Below are 24,298 nucleotides of genomic sequence, written 5' to 3' on the forward strand. Positions count from 1 at the left end.
AGTACTGGATTGAATTGGGGTAGAGGGAGAGAGAGAAGGGGGCAGGCAATGGATATTAGAGTGGAGGGGAGAGAGGTGGAGCAGATGCAAGACAGAAGGAAGGGGAGAGCAGACACCGGATGGAAGGGGAGAGGAGAGAGGGAAAGATGTGGATGTAAGGGGGTAGATAAAGAGGGCACATACTGCATGGAAGGAAAGGATAAAGAAAAAAGGGCACATGCTGGATAGAAGGAAGATGATAAAGATACTGAGAGAGGGAGGGAGGGAAAGAGATGGCAAGCTATAGGTAGACACAGTGAAAAGAGGGAAATTTAGGACTAGATAATAAGAAAGAATTTAATTTAGACAAAGGCAGTAAATAAACTGAGAAGGGAGACCAGGGAAGAAAAGAAAAGGAAGGGGAAGGGAGAGGAGAGAGAGAGACAGAGAACATAAGAATTGCAGCTGCTGGGTCAGACCAGCAGTCCATCGTGCCCATCAGTCTGCTCACGTGGCGGCCCCTAGGTCAAAGACCAGTGCCCTGAGACTACCTGTGTACGTTCCGGTTTAGCAGGACCTTGTCTAACTTTGTCTTGAATCCCTGGAGGGTGTTTTCCCCTATAACAGACTCCAGAAGAGCATTCCAGTTTTCTACCACTCTCTTAAAGAAGAACTTCCTTACATTTGTATGGAATCTATCCCCTTTCAACTTTAGAGAGTGCCCTCTCATTCTCCCTGCCTTGGAGAGGGTGAACAATCTGTCTTCATCTACTAAGTCTATTCCCTTCAGTATTTTGAATGTTTCGATCATGTCCCCTCTCAGGCTCCTCTTTTCAAGGGAGCATAAGCCCAGTTTCTCCAATCTCTCACTGTATGGCAACTCCTCCAACCCCTTAACCATTTTAGTTGCTCTTCTCTGGACCCTTTCGAGTAGTACTATGTCCTTCTAAATGTACGGTGACCAATGCTGGACGCAGTATTCCAGGTGAGGGTGTACCATGGCCCAGTACAGCGGCATGATAACCTTCTCCGATCTGTTCGTGATCCCCTTCTTAATCATTCCTAGCATTCTGTTTGCCCTTTTTGCTGCCGCCACACTTTATGCGGAAGGCTTCATCGACTTGTTGACCAGTACTCCCAAGTTTCTTTCCTGGGAGGTCTCTCCAAGTACCACACTGGACATCCTGTAGGCATGTATAAGATTTTTGTTACCGACATGCATCAGCTTACACTTATTCACATTAAACCTCATTTGCCAATGTCGCAGCCCATTTCTCGAGCGTGTTTATATCACGTTGCAGGTCTTAGCAATCCCCCTGCATCTTCACTACTATGAATAACTTCATATCATCTGCAAATTTAATCACCTCACTTGTCGACCAATTTCCAGGTCGTTTATAAATATGTTGAAGAGCACGGGTCCAAGCACCAAACCCTGCGGCACTCCACTCGTGACATTTTTGCAGTCCGAATATTGTCCATTCACCCCCAGTCTCTATTTCTTACCCGCCAACCAGTTTTTAATCCACGTGAGTATTTCACCCTCGATTCCATGGCTTGCAATTTTCTGAAGTAGTCGTTCAAGCGGAACCTTATTGAACACTCTAAAAATCCAAATATACAATGTTGACCGGGTAACTCTTGTCTATCTGCTTGTTTACTCCCTTGAAGAAGTGCTGCAAGTTCATCAAGCAAGATCGTCCTTTGCTGAAGCCGTGCTGGCTGGTCCTCATCAGATTGTATCCGTCAAGGTGATCAATGATGCGGTCTTTTATCAGTGCCTCTACCATCTTTCCAGGTGCCGAGATCAGACTCACCTGTCTAGTTTCCCGGATCTCCCCTTGAACCTTTCTTGAAGATTGGCGTAACATTCCCACTTTTCAGTCTTCCAGAATCCTTCCCGAATTGATCAATAGATTGGCTATTAGTTGAAGCAGTTCAGCTATAGCCCCTTTCAGTTCCTTGATTACCCTCGAATGTATGCCATCCGGTCCCGGGGATTTATCGTTTTTAAGCCTATCAATCTGCCTGTATACCTCTTCTAGACTGACCGTCAACCCAGTCAGTTTCCTGTCTTCATTTCCCGTGTATAGCCTGTCGGCTTCCGGTATGTTGTGTATATCCTCTTCGGTAAATACATACACAAAAAATGTGTTCAGTTTGTCGGCGATAGCTTTGTCTTCCTTTAGCACTCCCTTTATTCCATGGTTATCCATCGGCCCCACCGCTTCCTTCGCGGGTCATTTCCCCTTGATATATCGAAAGAACGGCTTGAAGTTTTTTGCCTCCTTGGCTATTTTTTCCTCATAGTCTCTTTTGGCCCCTCTTACTGCCTTATGGCACCTGCTTTGATGCTGTTTGTGCTTTTTCCAGTTTTCATCCGTTTTTAACCTTTTCCATTCCTTAAATGAAGTATTCTTGTCTCTGATCGCTTCCTACACCGCTACAGTGAGCCACACCGGTTCCTTGTTCTTTTTTCTCTTGGATCCCTTGTTGATACGCGGTATATATAGATTTTGCACCTCGGTGACTGTGTCCTTAAAAAAGGACCATGCTTGCTCTAGGGTTTTTACAGTGTTTATCCTTTTCTTAATCTTTTTCCCCACCATGAGTCTCATCTTTTCGTAATTCCGTTTTCGGAAGTTCAGTGCTGTGGCTGTTGTTCTGGATCGATGTTTTGCCTCCGTGTGTAGGTTGAAGCAGATTATATTGTGATCACTGCTTCCCAGCATCCCTTCTACTTCTACTCTTTGCGCTGGTCCTCATAGTCCATTTAGAATTAAGTCCAGAATTGCATTTCCTCTCATATTTTCATTGACAAGTTGTTCCAAGAAGCAATCACCTACAGCATCCAGGAACATGGTCTGCCTACTGCAGCCGGAGGTGCCTAGGTTCCACTCTATCCCCGGATAATTGAAGTCACCCACAATAACTGCATTGTCTCCCTTGCAATTGCATTTAATCTTATCTGTCATTTCTCCATCAATTTCTTCAGACTGCCCTGGGGGTCGGTAGTAGATGCCGATCTTCATTTTCCTTCCATTCGTTCCCGGAATTTTGACCCATAGAGACTCTAACTTATTTTTTGTTTCCGGCATATTTTCTCCGGTATACTCAATTCCCTCTTTGGCGTACAGGGCAATGCCCCCACCTTTACGACCCACTTTGTCTCTGCGGTATAGTTTGTATCCCGATAGCACAGTGTCCCAGACGTTTTCCTTGTTCCACCATGTTTCTGTGATGCCGATGATGTCAAGATTATCTTTTTGTGGCATAGCTTCCAGTTCCCCCATCTTATTCCTTAGGCTCCTTGCTTTCGTATACATATACTTGGGTTTGCAGCCTGTTACTTTCTTACATTTCCTTCCCTCTTGTATCCTTGTCGATCCGTCAGGATTTCTGTCTTGCCTATGATCTCATGAGTCTTCCCTGCTATTTTCCTGCACGGAATCCCGTGGGAATACCGGTTCCCAAACCATTGACTCTCGGTTGACTGTCGGCTTTCCCCTTCTTCCTAGTTTAAAAATTTCTCAATTTCTCTCTTGATGTTGCTTGCAAGTAAGCTCGTTCCATCTCCGCTGAGGTGGAGTCCATCCTTCCTGAACAGCTTGCTCTTCCCCCAGAACGTCGCCCATTTGCGCACAAAGTGGAATCCTTCTTCCTCACACCAGTACCTCATCCACACATCAACTGCTTGCAGCTCCATCTGCCTCTTCTCATCAGCCCTGGGTACCGGCAGGATCTCCGAGAACGCTACCCTTGGCGTTCTGGTCTTCAGCTTCCTTCCTAGCATCCGGAAAAATTGGAAGGGGATAGATTCAGAACAAATGCTAGGAAGTTTTTCTTTACTCAGCGGGTGGTGGAGACTTGGAATGCGCTTCCAGAGGATGTAATAGGGCAGAGTACGGTACTGGGGTTTAAGAAAGGATTGGACAATTTCCTGTTGGAAAAGGGGATAGAGGGGTATAGATAGAGGATTATTATGCAGGTCCTGGACCTGTTGGGCCGCCGCGTGAGCGGACTGCTGGGCACGATGGACCTCAGGTCTGACCCGGCAGAGGCATTGCTTATGTATCTTATGTAACTGGTCCTTCAGTACTTCCCTGCTGTAGTTCCTGTTGCTCATGTTGTTTGTTCCCACATGGATCACCATTGCCGTATCTTCCTCTTCCACGCTGTTGATGATCCTGTTGATGTGGTTCACTATGTCCTCTCCGTCTTCTCTTGCGTCTCCAGCCACAGGTCCGTGTCCCTGGTGTATGTCCATCTCTCCAGCCGTAGGTCTGTGTATTTCCATCTTCCCTCAACCTGGTGGTAGCTTGAACAGGATTCGTCTTCTTGTGGGTTCCCTTCGCAGTTTCCAGGTGTCACTGCTGTGTCAGCCATTTCTTCCTTGTGGTTGTCCTCCAGCTGGTCCTCACTGTGGGCAGTTCCACTGTTGCTGGTGATTTTCCACAGCCTCCTCAATGAACTTCTCTAACTCCCGGACTTCTTCCTCTGTCTTGAAGTTGTCTGCCTCTGTCTTCCTCCACTGCTCGAAGTGCCTCTAGTACCAGTATTCTGCCTTCTAGGAGTCTAACTTGTTTCTTCAGGCGCTGCAGTTCCCCGCATCGAGTGCATACATAAGACCGCCTCCCAGAGGGGAGGTAGTCATACATATGGCAAACGGTGCAGAAAACTGGGTAGCTCAACATCCTGCTTCTGTCTGCTGCTTCCATTGCTGTCCGTTTGCTGGTCTGTCTGAAGTGGCTTCTCCCTGCTTGCTTGTTGCTTGTGTGGCTGCTGTGGTTGCTTTCTGCTTTGCAGAGACTCGTCCCTTTGCAAAGGCGCTCTGGCTAAGGCGAGCGCCTTTAATGCTCACCTTTGACGTGCACCGAATGGCTGAGCGCCATTGGCCTCTCCCCTTTTAAGGGGGAGCTCTGGATACGAGCGTTGACATCAGAAGGGTGGGCGGAACTACCTCTCGCCGCTGTCCCTCTCACCTGCCTTCTCCTGCCCTTCCTTTCTTGTGCCGATTCCTTCTTTCACTGGTTTTCTTCTCTCCTCCTGGCTCCCTGCTTCTCTAGGCTGCTGCGGTGTTCTCCCGTTGGCCCCTCCCCTTTTAAGGGGGAGTTCTGGATCCAAGCACTGCCATCAGAGGGGTGGGTGGAGCTACCTCTCGCCTCTGGCCCTCTCGCCTGCCTTCTCCTGCCCTTCCCCTTCTTGAACATAAGAACATAAGAAGCGCCATCTCCGGATCAGACCTTCGGTCCATCAAGTCCGGCGATCCGCACACGCGGAGGCCCTGCTAGGTATACACCTGGCTTATTTTATATCCAACCATATCTTTATATGCCTCTCTCAAGGAGATATGCATCTAGTTTGCTTTTGAAGCCTAGGACTGTCGATTCCGCAATAATCTCCCCTGGGAGAGTATTCCAGATGTCAACCACTCTCTGTGTGAAGCAGACCTTCCTGATATTAGTCCTGAACTTGCCCCCCCTTAGCTTCATTTCATGTCCTCTTGTCCGTGTCAAATTGGACAATGTAAATAATCTTCTCTGCTCTATTTTGTCGATTCCTTTCAGTATTTTGAAGGTCTCGATCATATCCCCACGCAGTCTCCTTTTCTCAAGGGAGAACAATCCCAGTGTTTTAAGTCGATCCTCATATTCCAGTTTCTCCATACCCTTCACTAGTTTAGTTGCTCGTCTCTGCACCCTCTCCAGCAGTTTTATATCCTTCTTTAGGTAGGGAGACCAATGTTGGACGCAGTATTCCAAGTGGGGTCTGACCATTGCCCTATAAAGCGGCATTATAACTTTCTCCGATCTACTCGAGATTCCTTTCTTTATCATGCCCAACATTCTATTTGCCTTGCTCTGATTATTTCTCTTTTGCTGGTTTTCTTCTCTCTCCTCCTGCCTCCCGTCTTCTGGCTCCCTGCTTCTCTGGGATGCCAGACCAATGGAGGAGAAGGAATGGAAGGAGAGGAGAGAGATGCCAGAGCATGGGAGGAAGGGGAAGGAGGCAGATACCAGATCTGGAGTGGAAAGGGGGAAGGAGACAGAGATACCAGATCTGAAAGGAGGAAAAGAGAAGAGAGAGAAGCTAAAAGCACAAGGAGAGGGGGAGGGAGAGATGGAAGGGAAAGAGACAGAAATGCCAGATCATGAGGGGGAGGGAAGGGAAGAAGATGGATTTAAGACCAATTGGGGGAAGGGAGAGATAGCAGGGGGGAGGCAGACAATTTCTGGAAGGGACATAGAAAAACGGCAGATGTCATATGGAAAGGCCAGATGGAAATAATGGATGGAAGGAAGAAAGTGACAAAGAGAAGAGGAAGGCATAAACTGGAGATGACAAAGGTAGCAAAAAATTTCTTTTATTTATTTATATTTTTACTTTAGGATCAAGTGGTATTGTAGCTGTGTTGATAAACATTTGTAAATAGAAAATGGAAATAAGGTGAACCTTTTATTAGACTAATTTTACTACATTTTTTTATTAACTTTCAGAGACCAAGACCTCCTTTCTCAGGTTGGGATAGGATACCGTAACAGCAATATAGTTTGTTGACCTGAAGAAGGAACTTTTGGTCTTTGAAAGCTAATTAAAAAAGTCCAATAAAATGATTTTATCCTATTTTCCATTTTTTGTTTTATTTTTATTTGTTAATTTGTAAAGTGATGATTGTTATTTCTCAGTTATTTTTCAAATTTGCATTTGCTGCTTTTATATTTTATACAATATTAGGAGACATGCATCACTATTTCTGTGGTGTTGCATTGTATGCAAGGTCTGACTTCTTGGTGGTTCAGTTAAATTTGTCTACATATTTCAGTTAATTTGTCTACATATTTCTATTTTTAGTTTGTGATTATTTATTCCATTCTGAAAGAGGGTATTTCTGTGCACTGTGTGTATATAAGACATGATTTTCTGTTAGCACCGACTGCGCAGGATTGATGTATACTAATCTGGCATGTTTAGGTTTATAATGGGTATATTGATGTTTTAGTATTCACTGTAGTGTGTAAGATGCTGTCTTTTCCTAGGTACACTCTTGTAGTGTGGCTTGTGGATTAGTACTAGAAACCATATTTTTCATTTAGAGGTTAAAAAATGATCGGCCTTGGATATTACATATGTTAGGTATGCCACTTACTCAGAATAACTTAGCTTTCAGAGCTTTGTGCAGCTGCAAAGCACATCATTAAGACCCTCTCCAGGCCAATACTGATCCAGCCTCATCTTCCAGAAGGTATCAAAACAATGAGAAACAGAGATCTTAGTACTCTCAAAGACACAGATATCTTTTACTGCCCCACTTCTTTCAAAGTAGACAACACAGGGCCCAGAAACCCAAGAAAGCTCCACAGCCAAAACCAGGGATGAGGGTGGGGTTACTGTGTTTAGGAGAACATAACTTCAGTCGTAGTCTTTAGGAGGCAGCCTGAAACCTTTGCAAAATTGATGATCTCTTGTAATTTCAGACCAGTGGGTTCTTAAAACAGTCTGGATAGGAAAGGATACCCAGTGGCGTACCAAGTGAGGGGCGGGGGGGGGGGGGCAGTCCACCCCAGGTGCAAGCCCTGAAGGGGTGCTCCCGGCCTTGAAGCCATTGGCGTCCGGTTCCCCCCCCAGCCCCCGACGTCCAGATTCTCCCCCCAACAAGATTTGAAAAATAACCAGACAACAAAAGGTAGAAAAACTAATTTTTATTTTCTGTTTGTGATTACAATATTGAAATGTATATCCTGCCAGAGCTGGTGTTAGACCGCAAACGTGAGCTAAGATTTAACACAGAGAGGAAAAGTCCTTTTTGTTTCTTTATTTTATTTACACCACAGCGCCAGTGTGGTTAGGAGAAGCCAAAGGGGGGTGAAAAAGCTATAAAATAAACCCACCAGGATGTTTGAAAAAAAACACCCAATTGGGCAGGAAAATCTAATTGAAAAACCAATTCAATAGGCTGAATCGAATCAAAATTTTTTTTTTTTCCTGAATCGGGCAGCACTAGTTTGTGCTACTGTCTTAGGCTTTAGGACCTGGGATTAGGGAGAGATGGCATCCTCAGTAGTTTATAATGCAAGTGAAACGAGGATTTGGTCAGACTTTTGAAGGGTCTGCAGAAGAAAAATATTGTATAGGCCGGGGACATGAGACAGCAGGAAACGGGAACTTTTTTTCCTTCTATTTTTGTGAATGGCAAGGCTGAGGATGTCAGAGAGTTCAGTTAAAATATGTGCTTTATAAGAAAATATAATAATGTGTTTTATAAAGTTTATAAGCATTGCTGGCCTACCTGGTGAGGTGTTCCTAATGGTGGTGGTGGTGGCAGCATGTCAATGTGTTGAGAGGAAGAGGTGGTCTGGGAAATTCTGCTGAGCAAACTCCGGGCCCATTTCCACCCCCCAGTTAGTCCACTCCACTCCACTGGTTCACACATTGAGTGGGTCTTTGGGTGTTGTGCCTGGGTAGTTGTTTTGGGATCTCTTCCAGTGGTTTGTCAGTATCTCCTTGTCCAAGGAAGGAAACTTTATTAACCTTTGTAACAGCGCTGCTTGTGTGGCATTAGGCTATGTAGTGATCGAAAGAAAAAACCAGACCTTTGCACATTTTTGCACTATATGGTGGGTGTATGAGGAGATTCACATTTCCTGCACAGCTAAGTCCTTGTGAAGTTACCTTGTTCTTTCAGTATTTGACATCTAGCAAGGTCTCTGTTTGAAAGGAAAGATCTAAGCTTAAAAATGAAGAGGCCAGAAGTTATGGTAAAAGCAGATAGTGTTGCTGGTTTTAAGAAAGGTTTGGACAAATTCCTGGAGGAAAAGTCCATAGTCTGTTATTAAGACATGGGGGAAGTGTCTGCTTGCCCTGGATCGGTAGCATGGAATGTTGCTACTCTTTGGGTTTTGACCAGGTACTAGTGACCTGGATTGGTTACCATGAGAATGGGCTACTGGGCATGATGGACCATTGGTCTGACCCAGTTAGGCTATTCTTATGTTATGTTCTCATCTGTAGGGGCCTTTATTTTCACTTCTTATTTTAATGTATTTTTTTTCTGGGAACTTATCAGTGTTTTTTATAATGGGAACAAAAATGGAAGAGAATTAATGTGTGTTGAATGGGGGGGGGTTACTAATTTCTTCAGCTAAATAATTATATCCACTTCAACCAGACATAGGAGAACTCACACACCATTCACACACCCTCCAACCAAAATCGTCAAAAGAAAAAAAACTGTTTGACAACCTCCTAACACTCGACCCCCAACTCAACAACCTATTGACCTCGACCACAGACTACAAAACCTTCAAAAAAGAAATAAAAACCTTTCTATTCAAAAAACCGAACTAACACAATCAGAACTGTCCCAAGGATCACCTGCAACTACTCCATATGTACTTCTGATGTCATGACAATGCAGACATAATTTATGTTATGTTTGGAATAATGGTTACATATATGAGGTTCAATAAAAGAAAATTTTCACTGCCTGTTTCTATTCTGACCATTTATTCCGTTTCATGGTTATTTCAAAAAATATTTTTTTACATGGGGAGGGGGGTGTCAAAAAATGATGGGCCCCAGATGCCACATACCCTAGGTATGCCACTGAGGATACCTTCTTCAACTATTGATCTTCCTCCAAATTGAGAGTGTCTGAATCAAGCTACACTGTTTATGTGTAGCTACTAACTTGAATTGTTGTGAGAATCCCATTCCTGAGGCCTGGCTGAAGCCAGACCTGCGTTTGGACAAACTTGCAGAGACAGTATGGGTTATGAGTGTCAGAACATTTTGCACCCTGGGCCATGGTAGAAGTGATAAAGAAAATTAAACCGTGCAAACCAGTAAATATATGTCTCTTAGCTAACTGAATTAAAGTGGATTAAAAAAGTGTCACTAGATGATGCTTATGCCTCTATACAAGCCTGCAGTGGAGAATGACATGGGGCAAATTTGTCCCCATCCTCGCAGGAGCTCAATTTCCCCGTTCTACACTAGGTGCTGATGTTCTGGAGACAGGTATGCATGGTTTTATTCTGATATTTTTTTTTGGGGGGGTGAGGGGTCAGTGAACACGGGGGGGAGTGTGTGTGGGGTCTTTACTTTGTCTCTGCAGTGATTATCTGGTCAATTTGGATACCTTTTGGGCACTTTTACCTGTTTTAGGGCTCCTGGTACGCTTCTAGAATAATGGCAGCTCAATGCGCGCTATTCCGTCCGTTAATGCCCTAACGCACCTTAGTAAAAGGAGCCCTTAGTCTCATAAAACCTTTGATTATCCCTGCAGGACCCACATTCCGCCCTAACCACTCCTCCAGATATGCCTGTTTTAGCTCTGGGTGCACAGCGGCATTCAAAGGCCTAAAAAGTCTCTGGATACGTCCAAAAAATAGGTTTGATTATCAGCACTTGGACGGGTTTTTAGATGCTTTTTTGTTTTGATTATGAGCAATTTGAAAGACTACTTAATTTCTTGTGTATTTTCAGTTGGGCACAATTCATACATTTTTGAAGACACTGGAATTCATGAAAGCACAAGTTCTATAATTATTATAAGAAACCTTGCATATAATAGTAGAGAAAGAAAGCTGATGATGTAAATGTACTATATCGGTATTTAGAGCTGTTAAGTTCTGGATATAACATTGCATAACAGTTGTTGCTAGAAAGTTACTGAAATATTTTTCTCTTCTCAATTTAAATAGTCCAGTTGTCTCTTATTTATGTCAGGGAGTCATATACATTGCTATATTCTTCCCTAGGTAATTTAGTAATTTTTGAAGTTATCCAGCCCACCCCATTGAGCAAGATTGAAGGTCAATGAGTGAGGTTGGCTTGGTGGTGAAGAAATTGAAGCTCAAGGAAGGGCTCTTGGTACTCTTATTGACAAGTAATACCTTCACATATGCGTAAAAATGGATGGGCCTCTTCTCCCTTGAAAAGAGAAGACAGAGGGACATGATCGAAACATTCAAGATATTGAAGGGAATTGACTTAGTAGAGAAAGGCAGGTTGTTCACCCTCTCCGAGGTGAAGAGAACGAGAGGGCACTTTCTGAAGTTAAAAGGGGATAGACTCCGTACAAACGTTAAGGAAGTTCTTCTTCACCCAGAGAGTGGTAGAAATCTGGAACGCTCTTCCCGGGGCTGTTATAGGGGAAAACACCCTTCAGGGATTCAAGACACAGTCGGACAAGTTCCTGCTGAACCAGAACAAACGCAGTTAAGGCTAGACTCAAATAGGGCACTGGTCTTTGACCTAAGGGCCGCCGTGTGAGCGGACTGTTGGGCACGACGGACCACTGGTCTGACCCAGCAGCGGCAAATCTTATGTTCTTATGTTACATATTTTAAATTCAATTATTTCAAGCCCTCATCAAGAAAGCACATGCACATCTATGAAAACAATTCAATTGCATTTAAAGACCCCCCTCAAGAAGCAGTGTCTCATAATTTAAACTTGATCAAACAAGTCTGCTATAAAGATAACCACCTCAACGCACAATAGATTCTGCAAAAGTTTCTAAAACCCTGTTTGATGTTATGACAAACTGGAATTAGATTAAAGGGGTTTTTTCAGTTTGAATTTATTTATTTTCATATCACCATAGAAATAACATTAACAGGGCTCCTTTTACGAAGATGCACTACCAATTAGTAGTGCATTAAATGCAAAGAAGCCCATTCTATTGCAGTGGTATTCGTCACATTTAATGCACCTTAATCAGTAGCACAGCTTTGTAAAAGGAACCCACAGTGTAATGGTATAGTTGAAAGTGGAATCAGCAGTAACAAAAAGATACTGTAACATTTCTGTTGGAACATACAGTAAGTAAAAACTAGTAACATTCTCATTACTCACATCCATTCCCCTCCTCCCATAAAAACAGTAAGGCGTGTACTCTATAAAAGGTGTCCTACCAGTGCCTAACTTAATTTCAAAATGCCATTTAAAAGGGGTACAAGTGGCTTTAAAAAAAGGCCACCTGCACAGCAGCTACAGAGGGGCTCTACAATGCCTAACAGCATTGTAGGCATGGCTAGTGCCAGAAGTGGCATGTGAAAGGTAGGCATCGGAAACGGCCTTAACCCTAGCCTACCTTTCACAAAGCCGTGATTTTATAAGTGGCGCTATTGTGCGACCGGCACGTGATTGGCAGCCATTTTATAGGCAGATGATGATGGCGCCACTTATAGTGCCTATATAGAACCTTATAGAATCCAGACCTATGCATTTTTCATATCTATACAATAGAAAGCTTCGTTGTCTCTGAAATTTGGCCAAATGTAGGCTAGCAAGTGCCTGACATCAAAAGCCCCAAATCCCTTCGGGCTTTGAGGCATTTACTGCGCCGGTCCATGCTAAAACGCTTTGTAAAAGGGGGCCTTAGCTTGTTTGATTGCAAGATTTCGGATAGCCTCTTAGATGTGCCCCTAATGTAGTCTATTAAAAGTACCATTACTTTCAGCAATGTTCAACTCGTATCTGAAAATAAGTAATACTATACTCCTTCAGAAATGTATGTTAAGTAGACATGTATTTATCAAGTTTTTCTTTCTTTGTTGTATTGGAATAGCTCATAAAATATGTAACAGTTGGAGGTCATTATCTTCCAAATTTGTGATCTCTTGACCTATGTTAAATATTACTCCTGCAAGAAGCTGATAAACCTATTATTTTCTGTATGTAGGATCAAACATTTCCAAATTAGATTAAATGTTGATGTCACCCTCAGTAAGGCTAACATACAATCCCTCCTTTGCAAAACACTATCCCCCTCTTTTCCAAAGCCGCATGGCAACAGCCCTGAAGCCCTTTAAATCTCTATGGGCTTCAGGGCCATTACCGCAGCGGCCCGTGCTAAACGGCTTCCTGGGGATTGGAGGAGAGCGGATGTGGTCCCTATTCATAAAAGTGGTCACAGGGATGAAGCAGGAAACTACAGGCCGGTGAGCCTCACTTCAGTTGTTGGAAAAATAATGGAAGTGTTGCTGAAAGAAAGGATAGTGTATTTCCTTGAATCTAATGGGTTACAGGATCCGAGGCAACATGGCTTTACAAAAGGTAAATCGTGCCAAACGAACCTGATTGAATTTTTTGATTGGGTGACCAGAGAGCTGAATCGAGGACATATGCTAGATGTAATTTACTTGGATTTCAGCAAAGCCTTTGATACAGTTCCTCATAGGAGGCTGTTGAACAAACTTGAAGGGCTGAAGTTAGGACCCAAAGTGGTGAACTGGGTCAGAAACTGGCTGTCGGACAGACGCCAGAGGGTGGTGGTTAATGGAAGTCACTCGAAGGAAGGAAAGGTGACTAGTGGAGTCCCTCAGGGTTCGGTGCTGGGGCCAAACCTGTTCAACATGTATGTAAGTGACATTGCTGAAGGGTTAGAAGGAAAAGTGTGCCTTTTTGCAGATGATACCAAGATTTGTAACAGAGTAGACACCGAAGAGGGAGTGGAGAATATAAAAAAGGATCTGCAAAAGTTAGAGGAATGGTCTAATGCCTGGCAACTAAAATTCAATGCAAAGAAATGCAGAGTAATGCATTTGGGGATTAATAATCGGAAGGAACCGTATATGCTGGGAGGAGAGAAGCTGATATGCACGGACGGGGAGAGGGACCTTGGGGTGATAGTGTCCGAAGATCTAAAGGCGAAAAAACAGTGTGACAAGGCAGTGGCTGCTGTCAGAAGGATTCTGGGCTGTATAAAGAGAGGCGTAGTCAGTAGAACGAAGAAGGTGTTGATGCCCCTGTACAGGTCATTGGTGAGGCCCCACTTGGAGTATTGTGTTCAGTTTTGGAGACCGTATCTGGCGAAAGACATAAGACTTGAGGCGGTACAGAGGAGGGCGACGAAAATGATAGGAGGCTTGCGCCAGAAGACGTATGAGGAGAGACTGGAAGCCCTGAATATGTATACCCTAGAGGAAAGGAGAGACAGGGGAGATATGATTCAGACGTTCAAATACTTAAAGGGTATTAACGTAGAACAAAATCTTTTCCAGAGAAAGGAAAATGGTAAAACCAGAGGACATAAAGCACAGTTACTTACCGTAACAGGTGTTATCCAGGGACAGCAGGCAGATATTCTTGACTGATGGGTGACGGCACCGACGGAGCCCCGGTACGGACAATTTTAGAGTGATTGCACTCTAAGAACTTGGAAAGTTCTGGTAGGCTGCACTGCGCTCGCGCGAGTGCCTTCCCGCCCGACAGAGGCGCGCGGTCCCCAGTTATGATAAGCCAGCTAAGAAGCCAACCCGGGGAGGTGGGAGGGACGCAAGAATATCTGCCTGCTGTCCCTGGATAACACCTGTTACGGTAAGTAACTGTGCTTTATCCCAGGACAAGCAGGCAGCATATTCTTGACTGATGGGTGACCTCCAAGCTAACAAAAAGAGGGATGGAGGGAAGGTTGGCCATTAGGAAAACAAATTTTGCAAAACAGATTGACCGAAGTGTCCATCCCGTCTGGAAAAAGCATCCAGACAATAATGAGATGTAAAAGTATGAACTGAGGACCAAGTAGCAGCCTTGCAGATTTCCTCAATAGGAGTGGAACGGAGGAAAGCTACAGATGCTGCCATAGCTCGGACTCTATGGGCCGTGACAGAACCTTCCAGTGTCAGTCCGGTCTGAGCATAACAGAATGAAATGCACGCTGCCAGCCAATTAGACAACGTACGTTTAGAAACAGGACGTCCCAAGTTATTCGGATCAAAGGACAGAAAGAGTTGAGGGAATGATCTGTGGGGCTTAGTACGGTCTAAATAGTAAGCCAGAGCACGCTTACAGTCCAAAGTATGCAGAGCCTGTTCTCCAGAATGTGAGTGAGGTTTCGGAAAGAAGACAGGCAGAACAATGGATTGGTTAAGATGGAATTCAGAGACAACCTTAGGGAGAAACTTTGGATGTGTACACAGAGCCACCTTGTCATGATGGAAGATTGTAAAAGGTGGATCCGCAACTAGTGCATGTAGCTCACTGACCCTCCTAGCAGAGGTAAGAGCAATAAGGAAAAGTACCTTCCAAGTGAGGAACTTGAAAGAAGCGGTAGCTAAAGGTTCAAATGGAGGCTTCATTAAAGCGGAAAGAACTACATTGAGATCCCAGATAACAGGAGGGGCTTTAAGAGGTGGTTTCACATTAAAAAGACCCTGCATGAACCTGGACACCAAGGGATGAGCTGAGAGGAGTTTTCCATGGACTGGCTCATGAAAAGCCGCAATAGCACTGAGGTGGACTCTGATTGAAGTGGACTTGAGGCCAGAGTCGGACAAAGAAAGAAGATAATCCAACAAGGTCTCCACTGCAAGGGAAGTGGGATCATGATGATGAAGAAGACACCAGGAAGAAAAACGTGTCCACTTCTGATGGTAACATTGCAGAGTGGCCGGTTTCCTGGAGGCATCCAGAATTGAACGAACAGGCTGAGACAAAAGCGTATCATGAGAAGTCAGCCCGAGAGATACCAAGCTGTCAGGTGCAGAGACTGGAGGTTGGGATGTAGAAGGGTCTCCTGATGCTGTGTAAGCAGAGAAGGAAACAGTGGAAGAAGAAAAGGTTCCCTAGAACTGAGTTGAAGTAGAAGGGAGAACCAATGTTGCCTGGGCCACCTCGGAGCAATCAGAATCATGGTGGCTCGTTCCCTCTTGAGCTTGAACAAGGTTCTCAACATGAGAGGCAGAAGAGGGAAAGCATACAGGAACAGATTGGACCAGTCGAGGAGAAATGCATCCGCTGCCAGACGGTGAGGAGAGTAGAGTCTGGAGCAGAATAGGGGCAGCTGGTGGTTGTGAGGAGCTGCAAAGAGGTCTATCTGAGGAGTGCCCCATTGAGCGAAGATGGACTGTAGAGTGAAAGGATCGAGTGTCCACTCGTGAGGCTGGAGAATTCTGCTGAGCTTGTCCGCTAAGGAATTCTTTTCTCCCTGAATGTAGATAGCTTTCAGAAATAGATGGTGATTTATTTAGAACCTAACGGATGTAGCGGTATATAAGAAATAAATTACATTACATTACATTTATGGCCCAAGTCCAGATCTTCTGGGCTTCCTGGCACAAGAGGCGAGAGCCCGTTCCACCCTGCTTGTTGATGTAGTACATCGCAACTTGATTGTCTGTGCACAGCAGGAGAACTTGAGGGAAGAGAAGATGTTGGAAAGCCTTGAGGGCATAAAACATCGCTCTGAGTTCCAGGAAATTGATGTGATGCTTCTTTTCCTGGGCTGTCCAAAGTCCTTGAGTTTGGAACTCGTTCAAATGGGCTCCCCAGGCATAAGGGGAGGCGTCGGTGGTGATGACTAGTTGATGAGGAGGTAGATGGAGCAGAAGACCTCTGGATAGATTTGAGGATATCAACCACCATTGTAGAGACTGACGAAGAGATGATGTGACAGATATGTGATGTGAGCAAGGATCCATCGCTTGGGACCACTGGGTAGCTAGGGTCCATTGAGGAGTGCGCAGGTGAAGACGTGCGAAGGGCGTGACATGGACTGTGGAAGCCATGTGACCCAAGAGTATCATCATTTGCTTGGCAGAGATGGAAAGTTGTAGAAGCACCTGCTGACACAGAGATTGAAGCGTTTGAAGACGGTTGGATGGCAGGAACGCTCTCATGAGGACTGTGTCCAAGACAGCTCCGATGAATTGAAGTCTCTGAGTGGGAATGAGATGAGATTTGGGTAGATTGATCTCGAACCCCAGAAGTTGAAGAAACATGATGGTTTGGTTGGTGGCCAGGAGAACAGTCTGAGATGAATTGGCCTTGATTAACCAGTCGTCCAGGTAAGGAAAGACCTGAAGGTGGTGAGATCGTAGAAAAGCAGCCACCACAATCAGACATTTGGTGAACACTCTTGGAGAGGAGGCAAGACCGAAGGGCAGCACCTTGTATTGGTAATGACAACGATTGATCATGAAGCGTAGGTACTGTCTGGAGGCCAGATTGACCGGTATGTGAGTGTATGCTTCTTTGAGATCGAGGGAACATAGCCAGTCGCCTTGATTGAGAAGAGGGTAAAGAGTGGCCAGAGAAAGCATTTTGAATTTCTCTTTGACCAAGCATTTGTTTAGATCGCGAAGATCTAGAATGGGTCTTAGATCTCCTGTCTTTTTGGGGACTAGAAAATAACGGGAGTAGAATCCCTGCCCTCTCTGATCTAGAGGAACTTCCTCTATAGCGTTCAGAAGGAGGAGGGATTGAACTTCTTGAAGAAGGAGGGAAGACCGAGGAGTGTTGAAAGCAGACTCTCTTGGTAAACTTTGGGCAGGAGGTGTCTGAAAGTTGAGAGAGTAGCCGTGGCGGATGATGTTGAAGACCCACAGGTCCGAGGTGATGATTTCCCAACGGCTTATGAAATGTATAAGGCGTCCTCCTATGGGCTGTGGAAGATGAGTAGAAGGAGGAAGATTGGCTATGTCCAGGAGAACCAAGTCAAAAGGGCTGAGTTGACTTTTGAGAAGGAGGAGGTTTCACTTGCTGTTGCTGCTGGGCAGGTCGAGCAGGTTGCCTCTGTTGCTGCCTCTGACGCCTGGGTTGTTGCTGTGTTTGAGGTAATGGACGAGCCACAAACCTTCGTTGGTAGGCCGATTGTTGACGAAAAGGCCTAGAAGGTGGGGTCTTCTTCTTTGTCTTAAGGAGAGTATCCCATCGAGTTTCATGAGCTGAGAGTTTCTGAGTAGTAGAGTCCATGGATTCTCCGAACAGCTCATCTCCTAAGCAAGGTGCATTGGCCAGTCGATATTGGTGATTGACATCGAGTTCGGACACTCTGAGCCAGGCCAGTCGTCGCATAGCCACTGACATAGCTGTGGCTCTAGAGGTCAGCTCAAAAGTGTCATAAATTGATCTGACCATGAACTTGCGTAGTTGCAAGAGCGATGAAGAAGCTTGGCGAAAAGCTGGTTTCTTACGGTCAGGGAGATATTTCTCAAAAGATGACAAACTTTGAATAAGATGCTTAAGATAAAAGGAAAAATGGAAAGCATAGTTTCCTGACCTGTTCGCTAGCATTGCATTTTGATACAGCCTTTTGCCAAACTTATCCATGGCCTTACCTTCCCTGCCAGGAGGGACAGAGGCATACACATTAGCCCCCGTGGATTTCTTTAAAGTAGACTCTACTAATAAAGACTCATGGGGGAGTTGAGGCTTGTCAAAGCCTCGAATTGGTATGACCTTATATAAGGAGTCCAGTTTACGGGGAGCTCCTGGAATGGTCAAAGGTGTCTCTAGATTCTTGTAAAATGTCTCTCTTAAAATGTCATGGAGAGGCAGCTTGAGAAATTCCCTTGGAGGCTGGTCAAAGTCAAGAGCATCTAAAAATGCCTTGGATTTTTTGGATTCAGCCTCCAAGGGAATAGATAAAGAGTCACACATCTCTTTAAGAAAAGAGGTGAAAGAAGTTGCATCAGGTTTGGAAGATGGATCAAAACCAGAAGGATCCTCATCCCCTGATGAACACTCTCCCTCAGAGAGGAAAGGCTCTTCTGAATCACCCCACAGACCAGGGTCCCTCACCTGAAAACTGCGGTCCCGTGACTCCGGTGTGGAGGGTTCTAGGTGTCGAGTTTTATGAGTCGACTTACCAGACCTCTGTGAACCGGTACCGGGAGATGTTAAGGGTTGTGCCGATGCCGATGTTTGAACAACCTGGTGTCTCGGTTCCGGTGCCAAGATTGGCATTGATACCGAAGAAGTGATGTGCCCCGGTACCGACAAAGTGGATGCCGATAGAGGGGGCTGCTGCACCGTCGGTACCGGCGGCTCAGACCGGACCGGGACTGGAAGGCTCGGAGTCAAAAGAGCAGGGAGTAGCTGTTGGAGTTGTTCCTTTAGCTGGACCTGCAGGACTGCGGCAATGCGCTCGTCCAATGAAGGCACCGGTACCGCTTTTTTCTTCTGCGGTACCTTGGGTGCCGCTCTACACTCCGAAGAGGGACCCGATGTCGAGGGGCTCACCTCAATTGGGGTGGAGCGCTTCCGTGGATGCCTCGTGGTCGGCAGGATTGGACTCGCTGCTACTGAAACCGGAGGACGCTCCAACGGGGAAGGCTTCTTAGCCGGCTTACCTGCGGGGTGCGACGCCGGTGCGGTATCGCGCGGTGTCGACAAAGTCGGTGCCGACTGAGATGGAGCCGACGTCGGTGCCGGTGGTGCGGAATCAGACATCTCGGTGCCGAACAATAACTGCTGCTGTATCTGGCGGTTTTTAAGTGTTCTCTTCTTTAAAGTCGCACAGCGGGAGCAGGTAGATGCTCGATGGTCAGGACCAAGACACTGCAGACACCAGTTGTGTGGGTCTGTCAGTGAAATTGGTCGAGCGCACCGCTGGCACTTTTTAAACCCGGGTTGAGGGGGCATGAAAGTAAATACGGCTTCTGCCAAATCGAAGGCCGAGGCCTCGATGATGGCAATAGGCCCCGCAGGGGCTAAACGAAAACTGAAGAAAAAAATTAAGTTTTTTTTTTTTTTTTTTTTTAGAAAAGAAAAGAAATAACGGAAATAAAATTTCCAAAGGGGTTTACGCGAGCGGGAAGGCGATATAAAATAGAAAAAATAACTTTCAACAGCCGTTGAAAGAAATGCGTCTTCTTAGCTCCGCGGAAACTAAGAAACTGGGGACCGCGCGCCTCTGTCGGGCGGGAAGGCACTCGCGCGTGTGCGGTGCGGCCTACCAGAACTTTCCAAGTTCTTAGAGTGCAATCACTCTAAAATTGTCCGTACCGGGGCTCCGTCGGTGCCGTCACCCATCAGTCAAGAATATGCTGCCTGCTTGTCCTGGGATAATTTGAGGTTGAGGGGTGGTAGATTCAGGGGCAATGTTAGGAAATTCTATTTTACGGAGAGGGTGGTGGATGCCTGGAATGCGCTCCCGAGAGAGGTGGTGGAGAGTAAAACTGTGACTGAGTTCAAAGAAGCGTGGGATGAACACAGAAGATTTAGAATCCGAAAATAATATTAAATATTGAACTAAGGCCAGTACTGGGCAGACTTGCACGGTCTGTGTCTGTGTATGGCCGTTTGGTGGAGGATGGGCAGGGGAGGGCTTCAATGGCTGGGAGGGTGTAGATGGGCTGGAGTAAGTCTTAACAGAGATTTCGGCAGTTGGAACCCAAGCATAGTACCGGGTAAAGCTTTGGATTCTTGCCCAGAAATAGCTAAGAAGAAAAAAAAAAAATTTAAATTGAATCAGGTTGGGCAGACTGGATGGACCATTCGGGTCTCTATCTGCCGTCATCTACTATGTTACTATGTAAAAGAGGCCCTATAACACTATGCACAAACTTGTACAAAAACACACAGAATCTAGCCATATCTTAACAGCTCTAACTCCCAAGACTCAAAGAGCAACAACCTGATGCATGAAAAGGCAGCTCTGTAAATATTACACTGCCCTAGTGAAAAAATTCAAGATCTCTACGCATGCTAGCAGAATAACATACCTTAGTCGCGCATGCAAAACACAGACAGAACCTTAATACATATGAAACAAGGGGCTACACATCAGTAAGAGAGATATGAAATCAAGAAACAGAATTTGGAAACCTCAGGAATGCAGACTCTGCACACAATAATAGAAACGTAGAAAGTGAAATGTAAAATATTGCAAAGCCAACCTATTCCAATTAATAAATTCAGAACACAACACTTCTTATTTTGTACCTTTGTTGTCTGAGCATTTCATTTTTTTGTTTGCTTTGTTCCCGGTGTCTCTTTTCTGCATTTTTTTTTTTTGGGAGGGAAGGGTCCTGTCTGCAGGGTCTCCTGTCCAGTTGACATGTCTAATCTTTCCATGTCTATCATCCATCTTCCTTTTGTATCCCTATATGTCCTGTTTAGCATCTTCCCTCTGTGTCCCTGTTTCTTCTACCATACCACATTTAGAATCTGCCCTCTCAGTGTCCTGAATTTCCACACTGAATCTATATCTTTCCCCCTGTGATCATCATCCTTCTCTTGTGTCCCTACTCTCCTCTCCATCATCCCTGTATGTCCCTATTCCCTTTGTGTAGCATGGCCCTTCTGTCCCTGTCCCCATATTCCCTCCATGCTCATCTCCTCTTCTCTGACTCCCTGTCTCTCTCTTTCCTTCCTCTCACTCTCCCTACCCTAGGGCCACTATCTCCTTCTTTCTTCTTTCCCTCCTCCCAGCCCAGTACCTCTTAAGCCCAGTGTCTTTCCTCCTCTTTCATACCTGGGTCTGGTGTCTTTCCCCTCTCTTCCTCTCCTCCAGTCTCTATCTTTCTATTCTTCCCGTCTACTTTCCCTCCAAGTCCAGCATCTATTCCTTATTCCATATAGCCCATCCAGGTCTCTCCGTCCTGCAGCCCAAAATCTTCTTAACATTCCATCCTTAAAGTATATTAACACTTTAAGATGCAATAATTTTTCAGTGACAGCACCTTCCCTTTGGAACTCCATTCCCAATCACATAAGGGAAGAAACTTCCATAGGCCCTTTTAAGATAAAGTTGAAGACTTTCCTATTAAGACACTTTTGATATATAACTGCCCTCGTAAGAGCAATAATTTCACTGTTGTTCGTCAGGTCAGCCCTCTCCTTATTGTTCTTTTCTTTACTTATTGTAGTTCCTCCATTTTCCCTCTTGTTTTACTTCTATTTGTCTGGTGTATGTGTTTTTGCTTTTACTAACCAATCCCCAGTAATGATATGTTTTGCTTTTAATCTTCAGTTTTGTGCCGTTGTATGCTAATAATGGATTTTTATTGTACACTGCTTTGAATTTTGGATTAAGCGGTATAAGAAATTTTTAATAAACCTTGAAACCTCTCTGTCTAATTTCTGGATCAAGCAACTCTTCCCATCTGTCCTTCTCCCCATACCAGGTACCAGGTCCTGCAAAGCAGCATTTCTCTCTCCCTTGGTCCAGCACCTCTCTTTCCCCCTCTATTCTGGTTCCAGTGTCTTTTCCTCATCCTCCCTCCCCCTTGTCCCTCTAACTTGTCTCAGTCTTCGATGGCATCAGCACTACATCAACTAAATCAGCCTGCCTTGAGGCTATGGCCTTCCCTATGCTGTGCCCTGCCCTTGCAGAAGAAGGAAGTTGAACCAGAGAGGGGCAGGATGCATCCTAGGGAAAGCTGAAGCCCTGAGGCAGGCTGATTGATTCCAGTGAATATTTTAATAAGATCAGTAGGTCAATATACTGATTTTAGAAAACTTTTAAAGACATTATTGTTTAAAAAATGTTTATCTTGAAATTTATCATTTCCTACTGTTAATGTTCTATTTGAATATTTGTCATTGCGTTACGTTTAACTGGGTTTGTTCCCAGCAATAGAAATATATGGTTATCCGCCACGAACTCGTACGGGCTTTGGCAGAATATAAGTCAGAATGTAATATAATGCAATGTCAAGTTAGAGAGACTGCAGTGCTGGAGGGAGAGGGATAGCCACTGGACCTGGGGATGAGAGATGCTGAACCTGCAGGATGGAGGGGAAAGAGAGGTACTGGACTCAGGAAAAGAGAGATGCAGGCACTTGGACAACCTGTTGCTTGGATTGAAGGCCGATGGCTTGCAATAAGCCTCCTCATGCCTATGAGCATTGACTCAACTGATTTTTGGCCATTTCCATACTCAGGTTTTTTCCGAGCTGATGCTTCTGTATTTTTGGCTATTAGATTTTGACTTGAAATTTCTACAGCCAGTAATACACGCCAGAAAAGAAATCTGTTAATGATATCTGATGTGTTTCAGCATCTGCTGAGTCAGCCTTGTGCTGCTATATTATGACTATTTGCACTAGTGCAATAAAGGGAGTGTGTCAATAGTTCGGACGTCAGAATTTACCCGCGCTGTTATGAGTTTCATGTCGTTAATAAATGTGGCAGACTTATTGAAGACTCACTATTCTTTATCCTAACTGTTTTTTGTTTTGTAGGTAAAAGAATGGTTATGTTTGAACTGTCAGATGCAGAGGGCTTTGGGAATGGATATGACTACAGCCACACGTTCAAAAAGCCAACAACAACTGCACTCTCCTTCTCTGTCTCCATCTCATTCCCCAGCCAAACAATCACAAACTCAACCAGAACCCAAACAATCCAACGTGCTACCGCAACCACAACTACAGACAAAAGTGGGATATGAAAAATCATTAGGAGCTATGCAAACAAACATCAGACAGGACACAAATATTCTGCCCTCCCCGCAAGCTAAAGCACAGTTAACAAGTGAACGGGAGCAGTTCGGTCAAGCCTTACCAAAGTCTGCTGTTCCTCACCCTCAGGAGGTAGTAGGATCTTACCCACAGCATCAGCAAGCAAAGCCTTCTAGCCTGGACAAGAGAAAACGTGCGAGCGATTCCCCAGCTAAATCGCCAACCCAATCCTCTATTGTGACCGAGGAAGAAATGCAGGAAGGGCTCACTGGGAAGATATTTGGATTTGGGGCTTCTCTTCTGAACCAAGCAAGCACACTTATTTCGGTCCATCCCGAAGCCACTCCACCAAGTCACCATTCCCCTGGCAAAGTGCCTCCCAAAATTGTCTTCAGTGACGCCAGCAAAGAAACTAGCAGCAAACACAGTGGAACCGTGCCTGGAATGCCGAGCAAGTCTGGAAGTGCCCCCACTGACAAGCAAGGAATATCAGAGAACTTTACCAAGTTAAAAGGTGTCCAGAAGGACAGAACCACATGCCCTCTATGTAAAGTGGAAATTAATGTGGGTTCAAATGACCCTTCCAATTACAATACATGCACAGTGTGTAAAAAACAGGTTTGCAACATGTGTGGATTCAACCCCACTCCTCACCTAGTAGAGGTAAGGACACTTTTGGTATAGTAAGTTAATGTGTGGCATTTCCTTTGTAGGTTAAAGCAGTATATCAGTGATATATCATGCATTTCCCAAACAATTCTATGATGAACACGATGGCCTGGTAAAAAAAAATTCAACTTTTGGACTTTCTCTGAAGACAAGCAAGCCCTCATATTTTCACAGCTAGGTGACTTCATCCAATGGAGCCCAGCATGGATGCTTGCTAGTAAATTTTATGCAGAAGTTTCTAGCAGCGCTATATAACATTTAGGGGCAAATTCTATAAACGGCGTCCTGATTATAGGCAGGGTAGGTGTCCTACCGCTGTCAAGCCAATCGGGACACACGTTTTTTTAAAAACAACCCCGAGGCAGGCCACCTACACTATAGGCGCCTCTCGCGGGTGCAGGGAAGTGCCTAGGGTTGCTTAAGCTCACCCAAGGCTGAGCGTGGGCATGGTTTCACCTGGAAGTGGCCTTGGGTAAGCTTAAGCGGCCCTAGGTATCTCCCTAGGGCTGTGATAA

General features: G+C 45.0%; 1 protein-coding gene across 1 annotated transcript in view; it reads left to right on the forward strand.

Moving 5' to 3' along the window:
- BSN (bassoon presynaptic cytomatrix protein) overlaps positions 1-24,298 on the forward strand; it is a 191,404-nt gene that overhangs the window by 71,555 nt on the left and 95,551 nt on the right. Inside the window, exon 3 of the mRNA XM_033926633.1 lies at positions 22,896-23,777. Coding sequence (XP_033782524.1) covers positions 22,896-23,777 — 882 coding nt within the window. The remainder of the gene's footprint in view (positions 1-22,895; positions 23,778-24,298) is intronic.

The sequence above is a fragment of the Geotrypetes seraphini genome, chromosome 17 (genome assembly GCF_902459505.1).
Source record: "Geotrypetes seraphini chromosome 17, aGeoSer1.1, whole genome shotgun sequence".
Taxonomy (NCBI): domain Eukaryota; kingdom Metazoa; phylum Chordata; class Amphibia; order Gymnophiona; family Dermophiidae; genus Geotrypetes; species Geotrypetes seraphini.